At 49.3% G+C, this 227-nt stretch overlaps 1 protein-coding gene across 1 annotated transcript in view; it reads left to right on the plus strand.

The window, feature by feature from the left end:
• The window catches only part of LOC119592881 (protein turtle homolog B-like), a gene marked incomplete at its 3' end in the record, with an annotated part of 32,862 nt that overhangs the window by 23,338 nt on the left and 9,297 nt on the right, over positions 1 to 227 (plus strand). Inside the window, 1 exon segment of the mRNA XM_037941775.1 lies at positions 65 to 206. Within this exon segment, the coding sequence (XP_037797703.1) occupies positions 65 to 206 (142 nt within the window).

The following is a 227-nucleotide window of genomic DNA, read 5'->3' on the forward strand; positions in this document are numbered from 1 at the left end:
AAGAAAGAAAGGGGGAGAAAGCAATTATATCTCTTATCGTATGTCTCCTTCTTATCTCTTTCAGACAAAGATACACAGATTAGGTTCTCGGTCGACGGTGAGCTACACACCCAACACGGAATTGGACTATGGCACGTTGCTCTGCTGGGGGACCAATTCCGTGGGTTTGCAACGTCACCCTTGCGTCTTCCATGTGTTTCCTGCGGGTGAGTTCTGTGGGGCTGCAC

The sequence above is a fragment of the Penaeus monodon genome, chromosome 31, assembly GCF_015228065.2.
Source record: "Penaeus monodon isolate SGIC_2016 chromosome 31, NSTDA_Pmon_1, whole genome shotgun sequence".
NCBI classification, from domain to species: Eukaryota; Metazoa; Arthropoda; class Malacostraca; order Decapoda; family Penaeidae; genus Penaeus; species Penaeus monodon.